The 24,792-nt window shown below is 33.0% G+C and overlaps 1 protein-coding gene across 1 annotated transcript in view; it reads right to left on the bottom strand.

Moving 5' to 3' along the window:
- LOC141521319 (cilia- and flagella-associated protein 43-like) overlaps window positions 1–24,792 on the bottom strand; it is a 288,518-nt gene that overhangs the window by 123,323 nt on the left and 140,403 nt on the right. Inside the window, exons 13-16 of the mRNA XM_074233774.1 lie at window positions 11,488–11,591; window positions 10,491–10,631; window positions 9,305–9,477; window positions 5,237–5,383 (exon numbers count right to left, since the gene is read on the bottom strand). Coding sequence (XP_074089875.1) covers window positions 5,237–5,383; window positions 9,305–9,477; window positions 10,491–10,631; window positions 11,488–11,591 — 565 coding nt within the window. The remainder of the gene's footprint in view (window positions 1–5,236; window positions 5,384–9,304; window positions 9,478–10,490; window positions 10,632–11,487; window positions 11,592–24,792) is intronic.

The following is a 24,792-nucleotide window of genomic DNA, read 5'->3' as shown; positions in this document are numbered from 1 at the left end:
ATATCCAGGGATTTGATGAAAAAAAGTACAGCAGAAGGTGGCTTAGCCTTACCAGGTCTAAAGTTATGCTATATATAGCATCAGTGATCAAAACTGTCTGATATTGGCTAAGAAATAGAGTGGTGGACCAGTGGATGGAATAGCTTAGGTGAAAAAGAGACAGCAGGAAATGATTATAATAATCTGTTGTTTGATAACCCAAAGAGTCTAACTTCTGGGATAAGAACTCTCTCTTTGATTAAAAAAAGATTGGGAAAATTGGAAGCTGGTATGGCAGAAACTTGGATTAGACTAACATTTCACACCCTATATCAATATAAGATCAAAATGGGTACAAGATTTAGACATAAAAGACAATATTATAAACAAACTAAGAGATCAAAGAATAGTTTACTTGTCAGATCTATGGAAAGGGAAGCAGTTAATGCCAAGGAAGAGATGGAGAACGTCATTAAAAATAAATTAGATAATTTTGATTACATTATATTGAAAAGCTTTTGCATAAACAAAACCACTGTATCCAAGATCAAAAGAGATGTAGCAAATTGGGAAACAATTTTTACAACTAGTATTCCTGACAAAGGACTCATTTCTAAAATATACAGAGAACTGAGTCAAATTTATAAAAAAAACAAACCAAGCCATTCCCCAATTGATAAATGGGCAAAGGACACACAAAGGCAATTTATAGATGAGGAAATCAAAGCTATCCTTAGTCATATGAAAATTGTCTAAATCATTACTGATTAGAGAAATCCAAATTAAAGCAGTCTAAGGTACCACATCACACCTCTCAGACTGGCCAATATGACCAGAAAGGCCAATGTTGAATGTTGGAAAGGCTGCAGGAAATCTGGAACACTAACACATTGTTAGTGGAGCTGTGAACTCATCCAAACTTTGTGGAGAGCAATCTGGAACTATGCCCAAAAGGCAATAATAAAAATGTGTATACCCTTTGATCCAGCAATACCCCTACTGGGTCTATACCCTGAAAAAGATCATGCAAAAGGGTAAAAACATCACTTGTGCAAAAATATTCATAGCAGCCCCATTTGTAGCAGCAAGGAATTGGAAATCAAATGAATATTCATCAGCTGGGGAATGGCTGGACAAATTGTGATACATACATAAATATACATATACATATATATATATACATATATATATATATGTATATATATATGCTATAGAACACTATTGTTCTATTAGAAACCAAGAGGGATGAGAATTCAGAGAAGCCTGGAAGGACTTGCATGAATTCACAATGAATGAGATGAGCAGAACTAGAACAACATTGTGCACCCTAACAGCAACATGGGGGTGATGATCAATTTTATTGGACTTGCTTATTCCATCAATGCAATATTCAGGGACAATTTTAGAGCACCTGCGATGGAGAATACCATCTGTACCCAGAGAAAGAAGTGTGGAGTTTAAACAAAGACCAAAGTCTATTACCTTCAGTTATTTTATTTAAAATAAATGTTTTTATGTTCTACATAATTTTTCTATCTCTAATATTTTACTTTCTCCTCAGGGATATGATTTCTCTCCCAACGCATTTAATTTCGATCAATGTATATCATGGAAACAATGTAAACATTACCAGACTGCCTTCTGGGGGGGATAAGGGAGGGAAGGGAGGATGGAGGAAAAATTTTAAAATTCAAATTTTTACAGAAAATGATGGGTAGAAACTACTATTGTATATAATTGAAAGCAAATAAAATATTAATTTAAAAAATAAATAAAATTTTAAAAATTGGACTCAAATTTAAAAAATTGGGTTTTAATTGGATATTTTTAAAGGATTAACAGTGGAATTTAGAGTTAGACTGTGGAAATTTGGATTTTTTGCTGAAAATATATGTGAGAATTTGGGGGCAGCTAGGTGAATAGAGCACCGGCCTTGGAAACAGGAGGAACTGAGTTCAAATCCGACCTCAGACTCTTAACAATTTAGCTGTGTGATCTTGGGCAAGCCACTGAGAATTCTATCCATTTTAAGTATTTTAAATCTTGGAAATTTTATCTTACCATACAAGACTGGAAGTATCTTGAAAATGCTATGTTGCTACTTTTGTGAATAATTTATCAATAATACCAATAATTTATTGGCTACAATTTGAATAGATTATGAAAGTTTTTATAATTTGATATTTAAGGTAAATTTGAAAAAATATATGCATATGAAATGTGAATCAAAAGATAAGATGATCAAAATCAAAAGATGGTATCTATGGGATTGTGGAACTCAGATTTGAAGTCATTTATTTTGTGCTTGTATTGTAGTAAATTATATTTTTTTTTTGTTTTTTTGTTTTTAGGTTTTAGCAAGGCAAATGGGGTTAAGTGGCTTGCCCAAGGCCACACAGTTAGGTAATTATCAAGTGTCTGAGGCAAGATTTGAACGCGGGCACTCCTGACTTCAGGGCTGGTACTCTATCTACTGTGCAACCTAGCCACCTCCAGTAAATTATAATTCTAACAAAAAAAAATTGAGGAACTCTCAAGGAGTTAATTAAACCTTCGATTTCAGAATAATAGATGGAAACTATAAATACTATTCTTATATTAGCTTTTTGGGAAAAAATTATCTTAGGATGCTAAATTATTTATCTAATGATTATAGCATTGGGGAAAATAAAATCCATAGGCAACTGAGTTCATTTCTAACCCCAATCTAAATGAAATCAATGTCTCAACATGTTAATTAATCCTTTTATTTGTTTTTGTTCATCTTATGTTATATATAAGTCCAGAGTTGGTTTGATTTAAGCCAAAATTTAGCCCTGAAGGGAAAAAGGAACAGGGCTATATACTATTTTCTAGTTGTCATTAAGAAATTTATTAAACTATATGATCTTTTATAATTATATAAATTTATATGGGCTGATTTTCTATGTAAGGTAATATGAAAAATATTAAATTAAAATAAGAAATTTTCAAGTTTTTAAAATTAATATTAAGAGATATTGGTAAATAATTATAACAGCTAGGATTATTACTTAGCAAAGATTCTCTTATAAACTAAACATTAGGAGATTAAAATTGTACTGTTGACAACAAAATAGAATAAATGAATTAAGAAAATTTAGGTGAAATTAATGTGCATTATTATTTCTTAATGTAACTCCATGAGAGATAAATAATCAACTATATCTGGTCCTAAGTTGTGATTAGTTACATTTTGCATGTGGGGTAAAAACCTTTGTGAATGTAACAGATATGTCTTGCTATCTATGTGATAATCATGTCCTAGCTTTTTTCTCAATTGCAGACATATGTATATATAATATATCCTTGTGCCATGCAGTTTCCCCTATGTATTAAGAAGAACATCATTATCTTGATTGGGAAATGACCATTATTCTATCATCTATTTTCTATACAGAAGGAAATTTATTTTAAGTTATTTTGGTTATGATTCATAAAAGTCTTAAGATTAATAACCTAAGTACAAAGAAAATTTTGTAATCCTAAAAAGATATTTTTTTAAACATCTAGTTCTACATATTTTTTTTTGCAAGGCAAATGGGGTTAAGTGGCTTGCCCAAGGCCACATGGCTAGGCAATTATTAAGCGTCTGAGACCGGATTTGAACCCAGGTACTCCTGACTCCAGGGCCAGTGTTTTATCCACTACACCACCTAGCCACCCCTGGTTCTACATATTTATAAAAAGTTTCTGTGGTATAGAATTTCTACCAGTAGAGAAAAAAATTCTTTATACAAATTGGGGTATACTTCAAAAGTTTGCTTTTACCAAAAGATGAACTTGTATATATAAACCTGCATCATTTAAGGACATGTTCATATGTGAGTTAATTTGGAGATTTACTGTGAGATTATTCTAGTGGTAGTTAAAGTACATATTGAGTTTCATGATAAGGATAATTTAATTGGGTATGTTTTCTCTGACAAAACTTTTGTCATTTTAAAAACCCTTTTGTGACTCAAGGAAAGTGATATTTGGAATTTTGTTATAAAAGCTTGTAAAAGTTCCTTATATGAGATGTTCACCTGTAAATTAATTTAATATAATAACTTGATATTAATAACTGTTTTGCCCAGCATAATTAATTAGTTCTTGGGCACCCTGATTATTGAAGTTCCCTAGTTCCCTTGTTAGATTTTACTATTTGGTAAAATTTTTGTTCTGAAGATATATATATATATATATATATATATATATATATATATATATATATATATATATATGTATACATACACATATGCAGATATACAAAATATTTACATATATACAAAATACATACACACACACATATATATATATGTATATATACATATACATATTTAGAGACAAAATGATAAGACCTAGCCCCAGGTTAATGGAAATCTTTTAGCAAAACTGATAATCCCTATTCCCCACTCCCATGTAGGTCAGGAAGGAAGAGGACCTTTTCTGAAGTTAGATAATGGTCCTCCTGCTCTCAGTGAATGTGACTGAAAACACAACTTGGAATTCCCTTTTGATCCAAACTACTGTAATGAAGTGAGACACTGGGACTTTGACTGTTTCTGTTGGAGTTTCATTTCCTCAGTCTTGTCTACCTGACTATGTCTGCTCATAGCTATTATAGAAAATTTTCTAGTTTTCAAGGTAAAAAATGTGGAAGTGTGCTATTTGCAATAGTGAGATATTTTGCCATTAGATAAATGCATCTAAACTACTTAGTAGAAAGGATTTTGCTGTTTTTGATCTGAATTTGCTGCCATTCCATGGCATAGATAAGAGTGAAGTCAATGTAATAAACTTATCACTAGTATATAATTAAATTACTGACAAATCTAATTTTCATTTCTGAAAAGGAAATGAGTATATTTGGGTAGAAGTAAACCAATTTATAAAACAAAAGATAGGAAATTCATTTTATTTGTAAGATTAAAATTAAGAAACCTCTATGTTGTCTTTGCTTTTGTATGAAAGCATTCTGTTTATTGAAATGTAATAATTCATGTATCACCCTGTTTGGAAATCTGAGTTTTCTTATGACTATTGTACTTCACTTAGAATTAGAAACATCTGTTGAAATTATTTTAAAATCACCTAAGATGTTCTAATTGTTTAAAAAGGTGATTAAAAAAAACAATTTATGTTTTCTTTTTCAAACTAATTTAGAATATCTGATTCTTAGTCTAAATTCAGTTCTGCTTCCCACTGTGCCATTGAGGACTTCATATTGATACCAAAGTATTACTAAAAGTATTACCAAAGTATTACTATCTCGGATGTTCAGTATTCCATCTTTGCCTGTTGTTGCTAGCCACTGGCCATGAAATGACAGATACAGAATCCCATTTCCATAATGTTTACTTGGTATTTTATTCTCTAGTTTGAGGGTGATGTCTTTGCTTTCCTGAAAACCAACAAGAAAATATCAAGGTTATGAAATTTTTTTTGTTATTAAGAAAAAATGTATTGGCAACTTGATCCTTGGTATCAATGAAAAACCAATATATATTATGATTGAAAATAAGCAGGTATATATGGTTGTTTAATGGGTTTTGCCCTTTTTACAATTTATTTTCATCTTATTTCTTAAATTTTGAGAGGAATTTTGCTAATAAAAGCAGTTTTAATTATCTATATGTGGCAGATTCTGTCAGACACTATCAGATTCTTTCCCTACTTTATCTTAAATACCAAAGACTGATAAAAGGCAGAAAATGAGGACTAATTTTAAGCATCTGCTGACAGAACCAAAAAAAAATCAAAATTGATTACAAATTAGTTCATCTAGTGAGTTCTTACAAATAGGGATACAGTCCTTTTTGCAGACTCTATTAATATAAGTTATAATGTAAAATCAAATTTTGATGAAAATATATTTCAACTTTAGTTTCTAAAGTAGGAGTTAACAAAGTTTTCTTAGTATGAAGGCAAGCAGCCTGCTTTTCTGATTGTGGGCAACCAATGACAAAAAAAAATTCTCTAAACATTTCAGTAATTGCAAATGCATCTGTGTTAATAAGTGTCTCTTAAACTGTATGTTTATCTCCAACTGTAACTGGTAAATTACAAAAGTACATACATTTTCTTCAGTCTGTCACTTTGAACTACCTTTCCTCCTTTTCCCCTCCTTTCTAATCTCCTAAAAGTAGAAACTTATATTAAAAATATTCTCTCTTGAGATTGTCCACTCTTCTAGAGTGCAAATAAGGTGCTTTAGGGTTTTTTTCCTGGTTTTGGTGTTGTTATTGTTTTGGGATGAAGGTAGAGGAGAGAAAGAGTTAGGAGACATCTATGTTGATGATAGGATTTGATTCTTCTTTTTGTGGTAGAGAAAATATTGGACAGAGAAATTTGTTCTATAATTATTGCATTCCCTCTTCATTGAACTCTATTCCATTAATCTGTATACCCTTAACCCCAACCTATGAGGTATATAGATAGAGTACTGACCTTGGAGTAGGAGGATGGGAGTTTGGATCCAGTCTCAGACACTTAACACTTACTACCTGTGTGACATTGGGCAAGTCATTTAACCTTGATTACCTCTCCTCCAGGGCATCTCCAGTTGTTTTAATTCATATCTGATCAATGGATCCAGATGACTCTGGAGGAGACAGTGAGGCTGGTGACTTAGCACAGCACCCCCTCACTCAAATCCAACTAATGTGCTTGTCATGGCATTACCTCCCCTTATGTCTTCTTTAAGAATGAAGGACAAACATCACTGAGGTCAGTGAACTTTTGTAAAGTATCTTGCTGCTCTCTGGAAAGGACTTGGTAAGTTCCTGTTCCCAGGCACAAGATAAGCCACTAACAGCAAAACAATGGATCCTTGCCCTAGCCTGAAAGAACAAAGCCATTATCTAGATATCCCTAATTTCTTGATCTCTGCTCAACATATAACTAAATTACCTCATCTTTATGTTCCTTTAAAGCTCACTCCTCAGTTGAGTTGTTTGAGTTCTTTTGGGAAGCTAGCCTGCTCTGAAGGAGCATGATCCCCCAAATAACCTCTCATGATCCTATGCCCTCCTTTATTGCATATGCTTTTATGTGGCTACTGCTATTGCTGCTGCTCCTAACCTCTCCCTTAGCTTCTGTTAACCACAGCAATATATAAATAAACTACTTTTTGTCCCTAAATTCTTCTGGGTCAGAGCTGATCTCTTTAAGTGAATTCTTTCACCTTTGCTGAACACCTAAAACCTTTAGCCAACCACACATTTTTCTGGCAACACTATCAGTTAAAAGCATTGGGCAGCTGGAGAACATTCCCAAGGAAAAGGTATGAATCTTTATAAAAATAATCACATTACAGAATTATAGAGCTGGAAGTCACCTAAGAGGCCACCTGATCCAACTCATACCTAACCAAAAATTCCAAAGATACTGATGAATGGTCACATATCTCTCCTTGAAGAGAGAATTATTTCTTGAACTCCCATTGGAGCTTTTGGATAGCTCCAATTGTTAGGAAGTCAAAATCACTTACTTTCAGGGATTCTATAGGTCATTTACTTCAACATCCTTATTTTACATATTCAAATGTAAGCCAAGAAGGTCTGAATGATTTTCTCAAGCTTATCTTGATGGCAAAGGGAAGTTAGTTGACTTCCTGGATAGAACACCTGGGCTTAAGTCAGAAAGACTCATCTGCCTAAGCTGAAATCTGTCCTTAAACACTAGCTTTGTGACTCTGGGCACGTCAATTTAAACCAATTTGCCTTCATTTCCTCATCTTTAAAATTAGTTGGAGAAGGAAATGGCTAATCACTTCAGTATCGTTGCCAAAAAAAAAATTGAAAAGGGGATCACAGAGTCAGTAATATACAATGAAAAAATGACTCACCAAACATAACACAGTTGGCAAGTGCGGTAGAACTAGAATATGAATTTTTTTAACTCCAGATATAAAACTTTTTCTGCTATAGTCCACTGTGACTAGTTCCCTCTGAAAATAAACGAGTCAAGTCTATTTCTTCCTTGGACAACCCCTTAAATTCTTAAAGACAATCACATCTACCTTAAGTATTTTTTTATTCAGGCTAAACATCAAATGATTTCAAATGAATCTCACCTTTCATGGTTTGCAGTCCCATTACCATCCCGATTAACCTTTAAATTCCCTCCTATTTTTCATGTCCTTCCTAAAATATGCCGCCAAGAACTGAATGTAGTATTCCAGATGTAGTACAACCAGGGCAAAGTACAATAGAACCTTTGCTGTGAACATAAAGCATCTCTTCATGCTACTCCTTGGCATTTGCTTTGGGGGGTTGCCATGTCACACTGTTGGATCATACATTTCAGCCCACTAAAACTCCCCAATTATTTTTCTCATGTGCTAACATTTCAACCATTATTATAAACATATGCAATATTTTTACTGTTCATTTGGGAATAAATAGCATAAGAAAAAAAGAGAAGAAAAATAATTTAGTCATACACACTAACCTGAACTATTATTATATTTATCTAAGAAGCTTGTCTTACTCACTACTGATATCAATGTTAACTATTGTCTCTTCCAATTCAATGGTTATGAACCCTAGGCTCTTGTCGTATAAACTTCACTCCCCATTTACCACTGCCTGTTCTCTTATTCCCATCCCCTTTAGCAGAGCCCCTCAAAGTTCTACTCTACGTCTTCCCACCCATTCCACTTTGCTCTCTGTAATACCTAATCTATAATTAACAATCTTGTTTTTATATTAAACATTTATCTTTCATATTCCAATCAAGGATTCTTCTTGAGAATCTGGTTTTCACTGAGAATATGGTTCCTTCTTCATGATATTGTATCCCTTGAGGTTGTTCAATAATTCATATCCCTCCATTTACTGCTTGGGGTAGGAGACTCAAAACTCCTTGCTCCCCATTGATCCCTAGGATAGCTCCTTTCTTTCTCAATTAGTTCAGGACCTATCTCACAGTTCATTCCAATCTCTGCCCTTATACTAAGAAACTTCAACAAATATATTGAGACTTTCTCAAATATTCTAAGTTCCCAGTTCTTCAATCTACTCAGTTCCCATGACTTCCACCCTATCTCAGCTACTCATAGAATGGTCATTACCTTAATCTTGCCTATCACACACAAGTGTTCATGAAACCTAAATGCTTATTTACTGACATCTATGGATTATTTTATGATAGGCTCCAAATGAAACTAATATGAATCCAAGATCAGCAAAGAATGTGTGGATTAAAATCCTCTGAAATGAGCCAAGAAAAATGTAACCTAATCCATATGTTTTATTTGATTTAATTGGTAAGGAAAATTCTATATTTATATCTTGCTATATTAATGGCAATAGAGGAATACCTGTTTAGGAATACCATAGATACAGATATATGGCACATGGCTACAAAAGCCATATATTTTTTCACAATTGAAATCCAAAAGAGCTGAGGTTAAGGGATAGTCTATTTCGTACAAGATCCTCGAAAATAATTCATTTTTCAGTCTCCCTCTTTCATCACTATATCTGTCAGCATCTAAAAGAGAAGAAATCACTTTAGTTCTATTTAGAATTTCTCTTTTAAAACCAATAAAGATATTATTTAATGTGCTATTTATGAAAAACAAAGAAGTTTGAAAAGGTTAGTTAACACTAGAGGGACAAGACACATCAGATGATGCAAAAATTTGTTTGGCTTTGAAGTTTTCTTAAGTTCTGGTCAAGCAACATAAGTTGGTCAAATCTGAGTGTTTTAGAATTATTCATACATTTTGTTTTCTTCTCCAATATTAACTCTAGAAGAACCAAGTATATCAACTAACAAAGAAATATATTTGATAAATCATTTCTCCTATCTATTTAAATATATTTTAAATAAAGTTGATCATAAGCAGATGTTATAACTTTCCTTTGAAATAAAAAATTTCATCCTACTATATTTTCTTTGCCTTAGGGTTTTAAAACAAAACATTTGTGCCAACAGGGATGGCTTTGAAAAGATATTCTAATGTTAACAGGTGGTATGCCATTGGGTAGACCACTTATATTCTTGGGACTCAGAAATCTCAGTAGTTCAACAACTATGCAGAATAAAATAAATAATGGATATACAAAAGAAGCCTAAAATATATATAAAAAGATTCTGGTAGTTTTGACTGTCTCATATTACTCTTAAATATAAACATCATCTACAAATACATATGTTTCTATTTATAGCTATTAACTTTTTTTGAATCTACAGTAAATCAATTTGAAGAGTTTATTTTTACACAACTCTTTTTGTTGGGGAAGCTTTCCTTATATCATTGCTATTATAATTGTTAGCCTATAATCTAACTGAGTGTACTTAACGCATATTTGAGGCAGAAAATAACATAATCAAATAATTTAGCAGTGGTTTAAATTTCTGCAAACTTTCCCAATAGACTGAAAAGGAAAAGGATCAAGAGGATGTTAGTAATAGCATGCTTACTATGTAATAGTAATACATAACAATTTGGTGATTCTTAATAATTGAATATTACACTTAATATACTTGTTTTTTATTACCTGTTAAGACATTATTAGTCAGAGTGAACATTTCTAGTTGACTTCTTTCATTTTCTGAAGATTTTGCAAGGACTATTACTTGAACTTTGTCAGTTTCCCAAACAGTAACTGTAGATATTTGTAAAATGTTACCACTCACCTCTGAAAAATAGACATTAGTAGACATATACAGACATTGCAATTGGCAATTATTTTATGAAATTTGCTTATTTAAATTAAAACATTTCATTTCTGTATATAAATCTTCTGTGTGGAACCAATAGAATTTTATTTAGAGAGCAATTCTACAATCCAAAATAGATATTTTATTCATAAAATAGCATATTATTTTAGCAAGCCTCTAGAACTAGATTTATAGTATTTTGGTATTTCTAATTTTGAAGACAGTGGTATTAAGGATATAAAAGAAGTTTTCATATATGTAACTCTAAAAATTATTTCTACTTCAAACAAACCTGAACTTTAGTGTAATTTTGGTGATTTCTTTGGTGACAAAGTATGTGTGTGCAATAAAAACATGAGGTAGAGATCTTCATTAAAAGTAAAAGTAATATTCAAGGTAGTGAAATATACATCATCTGGAGCCTAGAAGCCAAGGTTTGGTGGAATGATAAGGTTGGGAACTGTATTGTAAGAGGTGAAGAAGACAGAGAAATTAGAGAGGCACCTTTCCAAGGCTGACCTTTCCAAAAAGTTTAGTTACAAAGGGCAAAAGAGATAAAGTATGATTGCAGGGATAGAAAGATCAAGTGAGGTTTTTTGAGGATGGGGAAACATGGGCATGGACAATAAGAATGTATGCAATTTGTCTCCAAATTTCTGTTTTTGCAAAATTCTTTTTTTGTAAAATTATTTTCTCTGAATATAATATAAAAAGTTTTATAAAATTTACCATTATAGTTGTTACATTCAATCATAACTAATTAATTCTTAAAACTTTGACCCTTTGGATGAAAGATACTAATACTACCTCTGTATATGTATCTATGTATATTACCTGTAAAACCAATAATCTTGAATTTTTCTGAGGCTTTGGAATTTAATAAGAAGATATGTCCATCAGATGTTCCAACTATCAAAAACAAACCATGTTGATCATAACTAGAAAAAACAAATCAAATTATAGATTTTTTTCTTATTAATAGACTGTGTGAAAGGGACTTTAGAAGTGATCTAGTTCCACCTTTCCCCATTATACAGTTAAGAAAACTGAGGCCCAGAGAGATTAAATAATTGGTCTTAAATAGTAGACCTGGAATCTAATTAAAGTCTTTTGACCCAATTCTGTCTTTGACCCTAAGTCACATTGCATTTCTTATCCACAGTACAATCTGCCAATCTTAATGTGAATGTCCTTATTTGACCTACACATGACAATGCTTCTAAGCTCAATTAGGTTGTCCAATTCTTTGTATATGCCTTTCCATAACTCTAACCAAAGAATCACCCAAAGTTTTGGTAAACTTTCTCACTTCCTTTTGTTGTCAATAGATAATAAATGTGTGGAGCTCACAGATTGTCCATCAGTTATTTTTTCCTCTCAACACATGAGCAGACTATTTCTTTTTCAATTATACATTTCTTTGGTGATGGTATTTATTCCATTTCTTCTAAGGAGTTCTTTATTATGTATCATAAAGCTTAGACATACTTTTCTGTGCTTAGAACAAAATAAGTGTAAAATAAATTTTTGTTAATTAAACAGACTTATCACATTACTCTCTATTGATTCAGAGATTGCAGTGTTCCATGACTTGAATAAAAACTGGAAGAAAATTGGTATTAAAAATAATGGCCTTTGTTTCTGAAAGAATTTGGGGATAATTAAAACAACCTACTTTTCTTTCCCGGTTATCTGAATTGCTGAGAGGAGCTACATCCATCAAAGTTGATCAACTCACACTGTTATTGTTAACATATACAATGTTCTCTTTGTTCGACTCCCTTTGCTTAGCATCAGTTCCTGTAATTCTTTCCATTCTTTTCTAGAGTCCAAACATTCACTGTTTCTTATTGAACTATGCTACTCCATTACATTTTATATCATAAATTGTTCAGTCATTCCCCAATTGATGGAAATTCCCTCAATTTTTAATTATTTGACACTACAGAAAGAGCTTGCTATGAGTATTTTGGAACATATGGAACTTTTCCTATTTTTATTTCTTCTGGATGTGGGCCTAGGATTGGTATTGCTGGGCCAAAGGGAATGGTCGGTTTTTACTGTTCATTGGGCATTAATTCATATTGCTCTCCAGAATAGTTGAATTAGTTCACAATTCCACTAATAGTGCATTAATGTCCCAAACCTCCCACAATCTCTCCAACATAGATGGTTTTCCCTTCTGGTCATCTAAGTCAATCTGCTAGGTATGAGGGTGGTACCCTCATTGTTTTAATTTGCATTTCTCTAATTTGTAATGATCTTTGACCATTTATCATTTGGGGGAATGGCTTATAACCTTATGAATTTGATTCAATTCTCTATATTTTAGAAATAAGATCTTTATCAGAACCCCCCTAGCTGTGAAATTTGTTTTCTGTTTTTCCTTTAAATCTTGGCAGCATTGGCTTTATTAGTATAAAAACCTTTTTAATTTAATATAGTCAAAATCATCCATTTTGCAATTTATAATTTATTCTATTGTTTGGTCATAAATTTCTCCCATTTCCATAGATCTGACAGAGTATTTCGTGATCTGCTAATTGGTCTATTGCATCACCCTTTATATCTAAATCCTGTGTCCAGTTTGACATCATTTTGGCAGATCTGTACTTAGTTTTTGCCATACTACTTTCCAGTTTTCACAACAATTTTTGTCAAATAATGAGTTCTTATCCCAGAAGGTAATGTCTTTGGGTTTGTCAAATAATAGATTACTATAGTCATTACTACTGTTTCTCTTGTACTTATCCTAATTCACTGGTCCATTACTCTCTTACTTGATACCAGGCAGTTTTGATGACTGCCAATTTATGGTATAATTCTAGATTTAATAGAACTAGACCACCTTCCTTTACATTTTTTTCATCATGACCTTTTGTTGCTCCAGATGAATTTTGTTACTATTTTTTTTCTAATTTGATAAAGTAAGCCATTTGGTAGTTTGGTATGGCACTAAATAATTTAATTTGAGTAGAACTGTCATTTTTATTATATTAGCTTGACCTAACCATAAGCAATGGAAGCTTTCCCGATTGTTTAGATCTGTGTGTGTGAAAAATATTTTTCAATTGTGTCCATGTAATTCCTGGGTTTGTCTTGGGAGGTTGATTCCCAAGTATTTTATATTGTCTGCAGTTTCTTTAAATGAAATTTCACTTTTTATTTCTTACTATTAGGCTTGGTTGTTCATATACAGAAATGGTGATATTTGTGTGGATTTATTTTGTATCCTGCTGCTTTGCTGAATATGTTAATTGTTTCAAATAGTTTTTTTAGATGATTTTCTAGGATTCTTCAAGCATACTATTGTACCATCTGCAAAGAGTGAAAGTTTTGCTTCCTCATTTGGTTCAAATTCTAATTCCTTCAATTTCCTTTTCTTTTCTTATTGCTAAAGTTAACCCTTTCTAATACTATAATGAAGAGTAATGGTGACTGATATTGGAAATGCTCCTAGTTTATTCCCATTACATACAATATTTGTTGATGGTTTTTCCATAGATACTGCTTATATATTTTTTAGGTTTTTTGCAAGGCAATGGGGTTTAAGTGGCTTGCCCAAAGCCACACAGCTAAGTAATTATTAAGTGTCTGAGACTGGATTTGAACCCCAGGTACTCCTGACTCCAGGGGTAGTGCTTTATCCACTGCACCACCTAGCCCCCCTGATACTGCTTATATTTTTAAGGAAAATTTCATTTATTCCTAACTCTATAGTAGTTTTGAATAGGAATAGATGTATTTTGTCAAAGGCTGTTTCAGCACCATTTGAGCTGATCATATGATTTGTTGTTTTTTTAGTTGATAGGTTGAATGAACCATCTCTACCTGATGTAAATCCTTCCTGATCATGGCATATTATTTTAGGAATAATTTGCTATAATCTCTTTACTAAAATTTTATTTAAGATTTTTGCATCTATGTCCATTAGAGAGATTGATCTATAATGCTTTTTTAAAAGAGTAGTATTCTATTTTGACTTTCCTGGTATAGGTATCAGCACCATTTTGGTGTCATAAAAGAAATTTGTCAGAACTCCTCTTATTTTTTTTAAATAGTCTATGTAGAATTGGAATTGTTTCTTAAATGTTTAGTAGGATTCACTTGTAAATCCATTTGAACTGGAGACTTTTTCTTAGAGAGTTTATTAATGGTTTCTTCAATTTCTTTTTCTGAAATGGAATCATTTAAATATTTTTATTTCCTCTTCTGTTAACCTGAGTAGTTTGTATTTTTATAAATATTTATAAATATTTATAAAAATAAATATAAAATATTTATAAATATTTTATAAATATTCACCTATTTCACTTATATTGTCAGATTTTTTGTCTTACAGTTAGGCAAAATAGCTCTGAATTACCTCTAATTTGTACCTCATTGATGACAATTTAACCTTTTCAGTTTAGATACTGGTAATTTGGTGGTATTCTTTCTTTTTTTTAAAGTCATTAATCAAAGGTTTATTTTATTTTTTTTTGTCATAAAACCAACTCAATTTCATTTATTTAGATCAGTGATTTTCTTTCACTTTTATTAATTTCTCCTTTTATTTTCAGAATTTCTACTTTGGCATTTAATTGGGAATTTTTAATTTGTCCTTTTTCTAGCTTTTTTAGTTGTATATCCAATTCATTGATCTCCTCTTTCTCTATTTTTTATTCATATAAGTATTTAGAGATATAAATTTCCCTTAAAAACTGCTTTGGCTGAATCCCATAAATTTTGGCATTTTTGAATGAAATAATTATTTCTATGATTTGTTATTTGATTCACTCATTCTTTAAAATTAAATTATTTAGTTTCCAATTAATTTTTGGTTTATCTTTCCATGGCTCTTTATGACAGGTAATTTTTATTGCATCATGATTTATTTCCTATATTCTTTATTTATTATTTATTATACATTTATTTCTTCTGCCTTTCTGCATTTCATTGTTAAGGATTTTATGCCTTAATCTAGTACACATGGTCAGTTTTGGTATAGGTGCCATGTACTGAAGAGAAAAAAGGTATGTTCTTTTCTATCCCCATTCAGTTTTCTCCAGAGGTCTATCCTGTCTAAGTTTTCTAAGTTTTTATTCACCTAGAATTTGCAAGCTGTACCACTAGGTGCATGTGTTTAATTATGATATAGCTTCATTTACTATGGTACCTTTTAAGAAGATGTGGTTTCCTTCCTTATGCCTTTTAATGAGTTCTATTTTTATTTTTGCTTTGTCTGGGTCAGAATTGGTACCCCCTGATTTTTTTTTTTACTTACCCCTATAGCATAATATATTTTGCTCCAGTCTTTTACCTTTACCCTGTGTGTATCTCTTTGCTTCAAATGTGTTTCTTGTAAGCAACCTATTGTAGGATTCTGATTTTAATCCATTCTACTGTTTGCTTCTGTTTTATGGGATAGTTTATTCCATTCACATTTACAGTTAACATTATTAATTCTATATTTCCCCTCCATGCTATCTTTCCCCATTTGTACTTCTGCTTGTACTTTTCTCTTTCCTCTTATTCCTCCTCACCAATATTCTGTTCCCTTTCCACTTCAATTTTTCTTTTAAAGTTTAACTTATTTTCACTTATTCCTTTGCCTTCCTTTTTATCAGTTCCTTTTCCCTTCCCCCACTTCTCCTCCCAACTCCCTTGGAGAGTAGAATAGATTTTCAGAATGTATATTATTCCCTCTCTGGGCCAAATCTATTGAGTATGATTTACTCAGTGTTCACACCCTCTCTTCTCTACTATAATAGGTCTTTGTGTCTCTTCGCCTGGATCCACTAATATCTATCCTTCTCTTAGTTTTTCTTTTTATGTTTTTATTGTTTTGACCCTGTCCTATACTTACATCCTTTGTAAGTCAAAATATATTCCTTTTAAATGTCCTGATAGAAGTATTATTCTTAAAGATAGATCGCTTGCTTGATTGATTGATAAATAGCATTGCTTGTCACTTCTGTCTATTAGAAATACACTTCTCAAGAGTAATGAATTACATCACATTATAATCACTTTATATCTTATCTGCTTTTCAAGTACCCTCCATGGACATATAATGCTCATGAGTCAAAGAATCATGCAAAATCAAATCATTTCATGAACCATTTATGCTCCCCACCCCCAAATATACTCCATCCAATTGTAGCCAAAGTGTCAGGCAAAGCAAAATCTCTTCATGATGTTTTTGTGTCCAATCCACTTAAGTATACTCTCTTCTTCCATCTCTACAATACTCTAACCTTAGTCCTATAGCCTTCCCCAACCAAAGTATGGAGTATACTCTGCCCCATGGTATTATAAACCTCTAAGTAGCTATCAAAGTCAAGTCACTTCTGAATTAATCAAATATAGAACCTTGAAGTATTCTTTAAGTGCGTAGGACACTCTGAAGGTGTCTTAAGAACTTAGAATTGATTGTAAGGCATGGAAGACACTGGCATAGGGACCACCCAGCATAGAGTGCCCTCATCAGAGAAAGTTGCTGAGCTCTATGAGCAAGACAGAATTAAAGGAGCTCAGAGTAAACAGCCCAAGTATTCACCTGTACTATTAATACCCATCCTGTGGTAGAGCATTTTAGGTTCTTATTGGTCTGATTAGCCACAATTGGGCACATTGTAATTTGTCTTAAACATAGTGATGTCTTTTTAGCCATCGTTGATAACGAAGGACAAGAACCAACCATACCCATGTCCTTAAGTACAATCTCTTCAACTATATTCAATCCTTTAAGTCTCCTAAGAGAAATACAATTCTCAAGAGTTTTAAGTATTAGCTTCCCTTGCAGGGTTGTATACAATTTAATGTTCTTTTCAATTACCTTTTAAAGCATCTCTTGAGCCATATTTTCAAAGATCAAATTCTCTGTTCAGTTCTGGTCTTTTTAAAGGAAATTTTGGAAGTCCTCTATTTCATTGAACACCCATTCTGACAGAATATGCTGAATTTTGCAGGATAGTAAATTCTTAGTTGTAATCTAAGATCCTTTGCCAAGTTTTTAATCTGGGTTCTCTTTCTGGAGGTACTCTGGGAATTCTTTCAAGGGCATTTTGATGTCTTGATGTAATATGGTGGGACAATTTTCCCAGATAATTTCCTGAAAGCTATTTTCCAGGCTCCTTTTTTAAATCTAGACTTTCTGAGAGACCAATAATTCATAAATTATTTCTCTTGGATCCATTTTCCTTTTCACTTGTTTTTCCCTAAAGGGTACTTTATATTTTTATCAGTTTTGTCAACCTTTTGATTTTGTATGATGGAATCTTGGTGTCTCAAAGATTCATTAGTTTCTATTTGTCCAATTCTAATTTTGAGGGATTTATTTTCTTCAGTTAGTTTTTGTGTTTCCTTTTTACTGATTTGTATTCCCTTTCCAATTGGTTGATTTGAGATTTAGCTGAATTGCATTCCTTTTCCAGTTGATTATTTTTACTTCTAAAGGAATTGATTTCTTTGGTCAATTTTTCATAATTTTCCTGCATGGCTCATTTCTTTTTAAAATTTTTCTTTTTCCTTTTTTCTAAGGTCTTCTATGAGGTTTTGGATTTGAGTCCACTTCACAGATTACTTTGAGGGCATCCCATGTAGGTAATTTGTCACTGCTTTCTTCTTCTGAGAAGGCATTTTTATCATCTCTATCTTAATAGTAGCTTTCTATAGTAAGTTTTCTTTTAGGATTTTTTTTGGTTCATTTTGATTTTTGAGTTCTACTTCTGGAGTATAGGGAGCATTGTGCTAAGCTTCTTGTGCATGGACTGGAGTATGATCCTTGGTTTATCACTGGACAAGATGTTGCCTATGCAACCCAGATGTTACCTATCCAGAAGTTTGTTTCCTCCTTTATATCCAGGCTCTGCCTACGCAGTGGTTTTTCCCAATCCAATCCTGTCTTTTGCCCCAGAGTTCCCAGGGTTCCAACTTTGGCTGCATTTGGGACTCGCCTTGTTGGCTTGCTATCTAGTTGCTGGGACCTGTGCTACTGTCTAACTGCTGAGATCCAGGCTGCACTGTGGCTAAAAGATTCCTGTTGGCTTTCCCACTCTCCTGCTTAGCTGAGTTTTACTTCCCTTTTTCCCTGGAAAAGACAGACCTTCACTGAAGATTCTCCATGATGTCTACAGTCGAAAACTTGTCTCAATAAGGATCCATAGCTTTATTGTCTGTGTAGAGGTTTCATTTAACCTTGTGTAAGGAAAAGCTCCCAGAATATACCACCATCTTGGCTCCACCCTAGAATTCTGCCACCGGAACTTTAAGGAGGAGTGAAAAACTTTGAGGCTTTGAAGAGTTGATAAGGTAGGCACAATAGAATTGCCTAATAGCAAATAATCAGGACCCAGTTGAGGTTGTGTAATATAAATTTATAGTGGTCTCAAGAATGGTTGTGTAGTTTTCTCCATCTTTATTTCCACATGTATAGCAGAGAATATGGAGGATAGTGGAAGTGATCCAAAGCCAAGACTTTCAGGATACATTGCAGAAGATAAGGGGACAAAGGACTTAATGAGAAGACATGGTATAGCTGACCTGGTTCATGAAAGGGTCAAGATGGGAAAAATGAGAAAGTGGAAAATGCAGGAGAGATAACCTGGAAAAGAACTGAGAGGTCAAGGGACCCCTCATGGTGGTGGGTGAAGAATAAAGTCTGGCAAGGGAAGGTGGAGGGAGGGATGGAAAGAGAATAGATTATAATCAGATAAGGCTTCTTGAACACAGAAATGGTACATTGGTATGCACTGGCAAGATCAAGAGTATGGCAATTGTATATAACTGAGATAGCATGGAGTAGATCATAGGAAGTGAATAGATTGAGAAAGTAAATGTTTAGGGTGTTTGAAAAACCTGGTATATTGGGTACATAGGAGACATCATGCCAGAAGGGAGCCTTTAAAGTGTTTTACTGTAAAGAAATAATTTTTTAAAAATCAATAAATAATATAATGGAATCCCTGACTATATCTTCCAGCCAATTTTGTGTTCTACTGTGGAATATTACATGGAAAAGCCTGCACATTATCTAAAAAAACCTAATCTAGTATGACTTCAATACAAATGTAAATTAATCTCAAAATTGCACTTAGCTAACTTTTACATGGTACTTTAAAATTTGTTTCACATATATATTATCTCATTTATTCTTTATAACAGTCCTATAAAGAGGTGATGTTATCCCCATTTTATAGAGGAGGAAACTGAGACTGTGATGTTAATTGAGTTGTTCAGGGTCACACAGCTGGTAATTTTCTGTGGCAAAATTTGAACTCAGATCTTCCCTGACACCGTCTAACCCTCTAACCAATATGCCATCTGACTGGGAAAATAAACAAGTAGGTCGATAGTTGCTGCTCTTACTTTTTTAGCATTGGATTTTTTCCTCATTCTTTTGGTATTTTTCATCTACTTCATATACCTTATGAATTATCTCTAGCATAAACAAATTATTAGTTTAATTCAGCTACTTTTCTTTTTTATGTTCTCTTTAACTCTATTCTATAATAAATCTGAGATTTAGTGATGAAGAATTAGTTACAAAAATCTTGGTAGATCTTTTCCAGTTTTTCTTATATTTTTCCTATTTTAATTCTTAAATGCCCATAAGATAAATTTCTTTACACTGGTTTTTCAGTTACATTTCACCGCTTCTGTTTTATGAAGTAATACTACTCATAATCTTTTGTCACCCTCCTTTGTGAAATTTCACAAGTGAGTTTACATTTTATACTGGTATTGCCCTTGGCTGACAGATTTACTGCCTTGATAAATATGTCATGTAATTGCTGAGGTTGTTTTAGGCTCTTTAGGAGTCCTCATTATGGCAATTTGAAGTAAATTTCGATATGAAATTATTGTAATTACAGTTCAAAGCAAATTTAAGTTTGATGTTAGGAAAAAATTTCCTAAGATTAGGGGCTGACCTAAAAGTGGAATGGACTACTTCAAGAGATGGTGGATCCTTTGCAGGTTTTCAAGAAGAGGCTAGATGATTTCTTGTCAACAACTTTTCAAGTATGTTATAGTAGAGATCCCTTTTGAAGATAGGCTGAACTAAATCCCTTCCTACTTTCTAATTTTTTTATTTCAATCCTATGATGAATCATTAGCCTAAAATTAATATTTCAGATGCAGAAAATTACCTGAATGAAATACATTATGACAATATAAATCATTTGACATATGACATATGATAATATAAATCATTTGAAATAAAAATCTATTATGTAAGGTTTATATAAACAACTTCCAAAAGAAGCTGTATTATTGAATCATGGCATCTTACAACCAATTCCTGGTAATATCACAAAATAAAACATTTCATCATATTTTGAAATCTCTAAAAAAACCTTAAAATTAAAAGAAGAAATTCTAAAATAAAAATAGAATGTCAGTGAACAAAAAGTTGATCATTTCCACATTAAGAGAAAAGGGGGTAAAATAGTCATCTAATAATGCAACTAATTTGATAAAGAAGTAAAAAACTACTGTCATTATGTTAGTACCCTCAGAACTATAGATTCATGGTATTCCTAGTTAACATATCATACATACATAACATAGATAACAAATAACATTTCTTTCAGGTTATACTTACTGTACATGCTGTATAGAAGATCTGGTCAGGAGGATTTTGTGAATAAGTGAAGGGGATTTGACATTACAAATATTAAGGAACATCAAATATCCTGCAGTGCTCCCCACAGCCACTGAAAGCGCGGAGGGGCAGCAAGCCATATCATTTACCTAGTCAAAATAAATCCCCAGATTTTTATCATAAAAGACTCAGAACTCCCTTCAGGGTTTTTAAAGACTGAATGAGTGAATAAATAAGATAGCACCAGTTTCTAATATAAATTATAAACACATATGTAATATAGGATCCAGGATTAAGATTAGACCTATGTTTTTATTGGTATAATAAACTCTCAGATGAGGAGACTCCCAACACCAATGTATTGTCACTATCTTAAGAGAACTTCATGAGAGGTTAAGTAAGTTGCCCAAAGCCATATAACCAGGATAGGTCAAAGGCAGGCTTGAACTCAGATCTTTTTGGTTCCAGGACTGACTTTTTAAAAAATTATTTATTTGTTTGTTTTGCAAGGCAATGGGGTTAAGTGGGCTTGCCCAAGGCCACACAGCTAATATAATTATTAAGTGTCTGAGGCCGGATTTGAACTCAGGTACTCCTGACTCCAGGGCCGGTGCTCTATCCACTGTGCCACCTAGCCCGCCCCCAGGACTGACTTTTTATAAACTGCAACATACTGCCTCTCATATGTAAAGTAAGAAGTTTTTTTTTTTATATAAAATCATATATATATTAAAACACTTGGTAAATCTTATGCATTATATAAATATCAGTCATTATTACTATTACCATTATTATTCCTATAGGTGAAGCTAATGATTCCCTAAGGATATATAGAAACATGTAACCTTTAATGGAAATGTAACCTTGTCAAGAAAATGCATTCATGAATATATTAAATTTATGAGCTATAAAATTAGACTTAAACAATTTACTTTATAAAATTATTACTCATAGTATATAATTAATTTAATTTTAATAATGATGATACAAAATTAAGTATTTAAAATCAATTATTCAATTTAACCTATTCAAAATTCTTGGTTATTGTGAGGACCTATCAAAGAAGGAAAGAATCACAACTGAAATATTGCTTAACACAAATTTTTCATCTTACTAAAAGCTCCAGCCCTCCACTTAATTAACCTAGAGAATTGAAAGTATCATACATTTGTGACACCTAGTTTTTAGGGACAATTTGATACCCCTTATTCTCTTTAAAGAATTGCAGATCCCGGGGAGGTGGGGCATGGAAGTGGATAGAGCACCGGCCCTGGAGTCAGGAGTACCTGAGTTCAAATTTGGCCTCAGACACTTAATAATTACCTACTAGCTGTGTGGCCTAATTGCAGATTCCTTTTTGCTTTAGAGAGGTCAAGGCAGAGGTAAAATCAGGACTAGTAACAGGACTCTAAAAGCTATACCATATTTTAGGATGAGGATTGTATGCTGTGGAAGCTCATCAATTTATTGCCCTTTGTAATTGCTTTTATCTTTGTGCTCTCCAATTACATAATTTTCATCTTTTGAAAAAACAAAACCAAACCCACCCTTATCTCAATGGAACTAAGGGAAATTGAGACTTGTCTTTCCTAGAACAAGAAAACTAAGGAGTTCAGATTACTCGCTTAAAAATTATCCATAATGGGTAAGATGTATGGGTTCAGTTGTGATTCCTTACCCTTCCTACCTGGATTTATTCCTTCCTAGATATATTTTAGAAAATATTATAGGAGTTGACTCTGAAGATAGAGCATTTATGTATTGGATTTTAACAATTGCAAAGACAGTATGGATTTATTTGAATCAGAGAAAGATTTATCATAATTTCACACAAATAGTCACTGCAAATAAAAATATTTATGTGAGATTTGTTTTTTGTTTGTTTTTTGCAAGGCAATAGGGTTAAGTGACTTGCCCAAGGTCAAACTGCTAGGCAATTAATGAATCTGGATTTGACCTCAAATCCTCCTGATTCCAGGGTAGGTGCTCTATCCACTGCACTACCTAGTTGTTCTGGTTATTATTATCTTGATAAGGAACTTTAGAGTTCATTTAGTTAAATCCTCTCAGTTCATATATGAGGAAACTGAGGACCAGAAAAAATGAATTCACTTGACCAAGTTCATATAGCAGCAAAGCCATCACTAGAACCAAGGTCTTCTGATTCCCAGGTCACTGCTTCTTTGACACCACCATATTTTTGTGAATAAGTTTTTATCTACTTTAAGAGAGTAGGGAATCCTTCAGTGGTGCAAGGCCTATGAGCCAAACACTAGGGTATGAGGTATGTGGTGCTAGGCCACATAGCCAGAGAGGCCAAGTGTGGCTTGAGAGGATGGACCAAGAGAGGAAACCTAGATTTAACAGAACCAATACCTGCATCTCTTGCCTCACTTCATTGGCCCAGTCCTCTGCTCTCTCTCCTTTCTTTTTCCTGAAGTTAACTTGCTTTTTTTTTCTTTTACCATTATTTTTCACTCTGGTTGGCTCAGAATCTTCATATCCCAGACTTAACCTTCGGTGATAGGAAGACTACATGAATATCTCAAGTTCCCTTCCAGGCTTGCATGCCTTCTCCTCTTCCAGCCTCCATGAAGTGAAGTTCCTTCAAAGTCAATAAGCTCCAGAAACTCAAAGAACTCTGCGCACTGCCTACAAACTAGTGTGCCTGCATTCCCACTTTACAAGTTTCCATGCTAAGATCCCTGTAGGAAAAATAATCTAAGCTGGGCTATGCTCTCAGTTGTTTCATATGTTTATATCTTATTTCCTCAAGTCACCAAAAAGGTAAGGATTTCCAATAACACCTAGCAAAAGTTGATACACAAAAGTTTATTGCAGAAAGAATGAATAAAATGAATGTATGATTAAAAAGTATTTTCTCAATCTTGTCCAGCCTAAATCCTTTCTAGCATGAGCTTGAAAAATAAATGACTCAGGTTTTTTTTCCCCAAGTATTTCAAATTATCATTCTCTGAGGCAGTGGTGGTTTATATCAAAAAAGATGATAATTATCTTAGTTGGGGTTTTTTGCACCCTTATTCTTCAATTGTTACCAGGTATTGAACAAAGTTTTAAGGTCAGTTTTAGGGGGGTACAAAGTCATGAAACATCCAAAAGTGACACTGTCCTAGAAACAGTAAAAAAAAGTTGATCCCAGAATGGTTGCATCAGTTCTCCTAACTAGTGGCTCAGACATTGCTGCATCCACCAAAGGGGAAAAAGGTATTTTCTCTACCAGTGTGAACTGCACTGCATAAGGAAATTAGTCTATTATTAATAACGCCTATCATGTTCATGAACAGGTCTTTGTAGAAGGATAAAGACTCATCCTAGAAATGAAACTTATAGGTTTCTTTTTGTTCTTTTAGTGACCACAAAAAGGAAAGCAGCATGTACAGTGGACACGGCATTGGATTAGGACTCAGATTTTAAATTTAGCTCTGCTCTAATTCCAATTTCCTGTATGATGTTGGGGCAAGTCACTTCCCTTCTCTTGGATTAAGTGTTGGACTCCATTAAAGGTTCTTAATTTTTTTTATTATGGCTTT

This window comes from Macrotis lagotis, chromosome 4, assembly GCF_037893015.1.
Source record: "Macrotis lagotis isolate mMagLag1 chromosome 4, bilby.v1.9.chrom.fasta, whole genome shotgun sequence".
In the NCBI taxonomy this organism is placed as follows: Eukaryota; Metazoa; Chordata; class Mammalia; order Peramelemorphia; family Peramelidae; genus Macrotis; species Macrotis lagotis.
Note: the sequence above shows the minus strand (reverse complement) of the source record. Positions and strands in the feature narration are given on the sequence as shown.